At 45.5% G+C, this 4,982-nt stretch overlaps 1 protein-coding gene across 1 annotated transcript; it reads right to left on the bottom strand.

Annotated features, from left to right (window-relative positions):
- On the bottom strand, positions 1-3,937 carry sox4b (SRY-box transcription factor 4b). Its single transcript, XM_079561789.1, has one exon. It carries the CDS (start codon positions 3,455-3,457, stop codon positions 2,255-2,257), a length of 1,203 nt encoding a protein of 400 aa, XP_079417915.1. The 5' UTR covers positions 3,458-3,937; the 3' UTR covers positions 1-2,254.
- Positions 3,938-4,982: the final 1,045 nt, after the last annotated feature.

Below are 4,982 nucleotides of genomic sequence, written 5' to 3'. Positions count from 1 at the left end.
GCTGATATTTATTTCCTTCTTTGAAAAAAGTTCTGTACACAAGTTTATATCAACAATCTGACAGGCAGTGAATGGACACGATTTAGCTGGCATGAGTCTCCCCTCCCTTTGAGCCCCAACGAAGGATGGTTCCTTTGTATATGGCATGATTAGACAATAAATGAAAAAAATCTACACAGCATATTGCACAGGATGAATGAAAAATAAAGTTAATATATTTAAAATGCTTTGATATATATAAAAATGAGTCCTGAACTGACCACCTCATAAGTGTAAGAGTGTAAAAGATAGCAGTTCGAGACAGTGCCTGTCCTTGATAGCAACAACGTACATAAACACACAATCTTTTTGCTTTATGATACAGTCAAATATACAAAGATCGAGTTCACGTTTCATCATTTTCGATTTTCATTTTTTCTTAAAAACACAACAGCTATTAACCTGAATCTGAAATACAAATGCTATTCACCATGCCATAAAGATACTAAAACAATTATTAGCTAGTTAGCCGACAAGTAGAAAAGATTATAGTATATTCAAATACAATGAGAAACGCAGTACAAGTAGATGAACTCAAGTCAGAAGTTTGAATATGCTTGTTGTTCCTACTCTTGTTGCTTGTTATTATGAAACCTGTTTCATCCTGTAGATCTGACATCAATTTGTGACAAAACAGCGGCAAAAGTCAAATTTAAAGCTACAATCTCCTCATGTTGTTGTCATAGGCAGGATTATCGGAAAGGAAACGCAACAAAACAAAGGAGTGGTTTGTTGGAGATAGTGATGCTGTTGGAAAAACCACGTGGTGCACAGGCAGCGTGTGGGCCTGTGCCTTTAAGGAGTCTGCAGACTGGCACTGTAAACGTATGAGGGAGGCTGATACAAAGACTGGTGCTGCGTTCAAGTGCTATCGTTCATATCTAGAAGGGATCTATAGTTAATATCTCACGAGTCCAGGGGTCAGCCATCAAAAGGGTGCCGGTCCTAACTGCTGGTAGAAGATTAGTTTCCCTGTAATAGAAGTTTGGTGCCTTGGATTAATAAGTTAAAACAGTACAAGTCTCAGAAGTACAAGGTAAGCATGAGCACTTGAAGGCAGCATTGAAACCAGCCTACCCATGTCTAAAAATTAGGAAATCCAATACAACTGTATTTGTAGGCTACACACGCCGATTGTTGACTTTCCCCTTTTCCATATAGATTTGTACAAAAATACACTGAGAAAATAAACAAACTGTTTCTTCTCTTTAAGTGTCCAAAAAGTGTGTACATTTAGATATAAAAAAGAACTTAAAAAGTTGTGTGTTCGTAAAACTCTAGCCCTTCGCCTGAGAAGGAAATGTGACAGACATACTGACAAAACAACAGGACTAGTACAAATAAAAAATGATCAAGTCAAAAATGCTTGGCCCAGTATATAAATACAATATCCAGTATAAAATGGCATCTGACACATGTACAAAAAAAACAAAGCTCAGAGAATGAACCAAAATAACAGTGAGGATTTCTCTATAGCTATCATCTGAAATAAACAATAAACAATTTGGTCCTGAATCGTAGAGAAAGTGTATATAAAGTTCAGCACAGATTTGAAGTTGAATCCTGAAGAAGTTTGAAACATTACAACAGCTGGTGATTATTTCGATGTCCATATTTTTTCTTTAAAGAGAAGAACCGAAGCGAGCGCCACCTATCCATTTTAAATACTATCAAGACTAAAGTGTTCTCACAGAAAATCTCAGCACAAGATAGGAACAAAGTAGGCGATCATGCTTTTAACGTGTTTTTTTTGCGTTTGGAAATACTTGAAAACTAAAAAACGACAACCCACCTCGGTTTCATCAAAAAGAAATCCCTCTTTGTGACACACAACAATAAAAAATGTCGCACGACACATTAGTCCTATTGTACCTTGTCAGTGAAGTTCACTTGGAGCGTTAAAACTCGTGAAATGTCCCTTTTCTAGTTAAAGTGAACGGCGGACCGTGGAGCTATCGTGCAAATAAATCACAGTTTAAGTTCAAAACAGTCGAGGGCTGAGGAGCGTGTTAGTGCGCACACATCTGCCGCTTCAGCCTCGTCTCTTCCGCCTCCTCTCCGTCTCTGTTTTTAGCCCGGGTCCACAACAACATAAAGTTTGTTTTCCAGCGGCTTTCAGAGAGGCTCGCAGTTGGGCTTTTCGCTATAGTCTGGAGCGCAACACAAACTAGGACGCCCACTTTTAGATTAAGTTAACAAGGGACACTTTACGCACTCAGTATGTGAACACAAGGTTAGAAATAGTGGATTCAAGCCAGTCCCCGGAGATCATCTCGCTGACTTCAGGTGTGCAGTAGTCGGGGAACTCAAAGTGGGATCCTCCGGAGCCGGACTCAAAGTTCAAATCTAAGTCTCTGTCCAGGACTGAGGGGCCGAAGCCGCTGCTCAGTGACATGCCGTCAAAACTGGGGCTCGGATTGATGTCCAGCAAGTCATCCTCAAACTCCTCATCTTCCGAGGAAGAAGAAGAGGACGAGGAGTGGGACGAGTGCGACGCGGAGGGGGTGGGGGAAGAAGAGCGGCGACTGCTGGTGTAAGTGTGGCCGCCGTACAGCCCTCCTACCCCGGTACTGCTGCCACTGCTGCTGCTGCTGATGCTGCCGCTGCTGCTGGTGCTGGAGCTCGGGGAGTGCGCGTCCTCCTCTCTGCAGCCAGCTGCGTCCTCGTACAGGCTGAGCGGGTCGCTGCTGTCCGCGGAGCTGCTGAGCGTGGGGCTGGCCGGGACTACGACGGAGGAAGCGGGGCTGGCGAACACGTAGACCCGCTTGGGCTTCTTTGAGTCCTGGCTCTGCTTGGACGAAAAAGGCTTGGACTTGTAGAGAGAGTTGTGATGGTCTGATTCAAACGCTTTGGTGTTGAAAACTGATTTGTGTGGCTTTGGTGACTTCGAGCCACTCTTCCTGGATGAAGACGTTTTATTATTTGTGCTGGTGTTGTTGGAGCTACCGTTGACTTTTTCCGTCTTGTCGCCAGGTTTAGACGCGCTTGACTTGACTTTCTTCCTGGGCCGGTACTTGTAGTCGGGATAGTCCGCCATGTGCTTGAGCCTGAGCCGCTCAGCCTCTCTGATGAACGGGATCTTGTCACTGTCTCGGAGCAGTTTCCACCGCTTGCCCAGCCTCTTGGAGATCTCCGCGTTGTGCATGTCTGGGGACTGCTCCATGATTTTTCTCCTCTCGATCTGGGACCACACCATAAACGCGTTCATGGGTCGCTTGATGTGGCCGCTCGGGGTCTTACACCACGCTGGATTTTCTCCCAGCTTGTCCCCCGTGGTCGATGATGCCGTGGAGCCCGGGGAAAGAGGCGACGCAGCCGCGTCCAGGTCCATGCACGCCCCGGAGTCGGAGCTGGAGTCCCCGCCGAAGAAGGAGAGCGCCTCGGCGGTGCTTTCCATGTGGCTCATTTTCTGCACCATGCTGTCCGGTTAAAGTGCGCAGAGGGAGAGCAGTACAGGCTCTTTCTCTCTCCCTCTTCACTTAAAAGCAAACTCAGCTCTTTTCAGTCACTCTTCACAGTTTGCGCTGCGTAAAAACAGTGTAAAACAGTTGAGTCCTGAGAAGTGCTGTCCCGTGAAGCCTCAAAAGGCCCGGATATGTTGTTAAAAAGTTTAATTTCCAGGGTAAGTACGTGCCGCACAGCTCTCTCCACTTTCTGCCGTAGTCAGACTTGTTCGGAATCTACTGAGCCGAGGAGTGAGTGAACATAAGTCTTTGCTGGGCTCCTACAGTGTGAAAGGTATCAATCCTGTTCCTTCTCCTACACACAAAAAACATGCATGCTGAGTAGGGAAAAGGCAGTCTAAAGCGAGTCACACTGTGCGCCTTTCCATCTGCAAAAGCTGCAGTCGAGTTTCAAGCAACCTTCCAGTACCGGCCCCTTCCTTCAATTTATCCTTTCCCAGATACAACGACGATAAAAATCCACCAATGAGACGCTGTCGCTACCCTGCCTCTGCGCCAAATACACGCCCCTCTTGGCTTCCATTGGCTCAGAGAATCTAATAATAATCAGCGCGTGCAATGAGGAGTCTCGTGTCTGACCTCATTCCAGAATACAACAAGAAACTTCAATTTTTTTTTCTCAACAGACATGGCTTATGTTATGGACCCCTTCTCTGCTCTCCCTTACCACGAGCATGTGTGTGCCATTAGCATAGATCCATATGGGAAGTTACCATGTGGAAACTTCACTGTACACTCTGTACTACATTCTACGAGGGTAAAATGTACAGAATAGTAAAGTTAAATGTATAACAAGTAATTACAAAGTTTGGGTTTATATTTACAATCAAGTTCAATCCATTATTTTGCTGAACTGAACGCCCCATTTAAAAAAAAGAACCCAGTTTTACCCACTTGTTCAAATTACTTTTGCTTACTTTTAATAGTTCTGTACATGTTTAATTTGTCTACAGGTGGTTGCAATCCGCGTTGCCCCCTCGCTGTGCTGGAGCAGAAAGTGTTTCCACTGTGTGTCTGCCTCACTGCTCGTTCACCAATGAAACGTCTCCCGCACGCAGCGTTGTCGTTTGTGTGGTGTGAAGATTGGGAGCCAACTGTACCCCCCCCCCCCCCACACACACACCCCTCTCTCTCTCTCTCTCTCTCTCTCTCTCTCTCTCTCTCTCTCTCTCTCCTCTCTCTCTCTCTCTCTCTCTCTCTCTCAATCAGGCGGGGCAGGGCGGTCTTTTGTCAAATAACGCACAGCCCAGATCCCTATAGCACACCGAACCCAGCACGGAAACTGTAGAGCTAGCACGCAGCCAGAAGTGTGAAAGCGCACATATCTGTACACGCTTTTAAAGAGATCAAACTGCTTGGGTGCGCGCTGACATAAACAAGCAAATTTGGTGACAGACAAATAAGCACATTGTGTTGCGCACGTGGTCACTTTTACGCACAGGTGAATCCAGGTGTTGCAGAGCATGTAAAACAAAGGCT

Source organism: Gobius niger, assembly GCF_951799975.1.
Source record: "Gobius niger genome assembly, chromosome: 8".
Taxonomy (NCBI): Eukaryota; Metazoa; Chordata; class Actinopteri; order Gobiiformes; family Gobiidae; genus Gobius; species Gobius niger.
The sequence above is the reverse complement of the archived record's forward strand: the minus strand, read 5'-3'. Positions and strand labels throughout refer to the sequence as shown.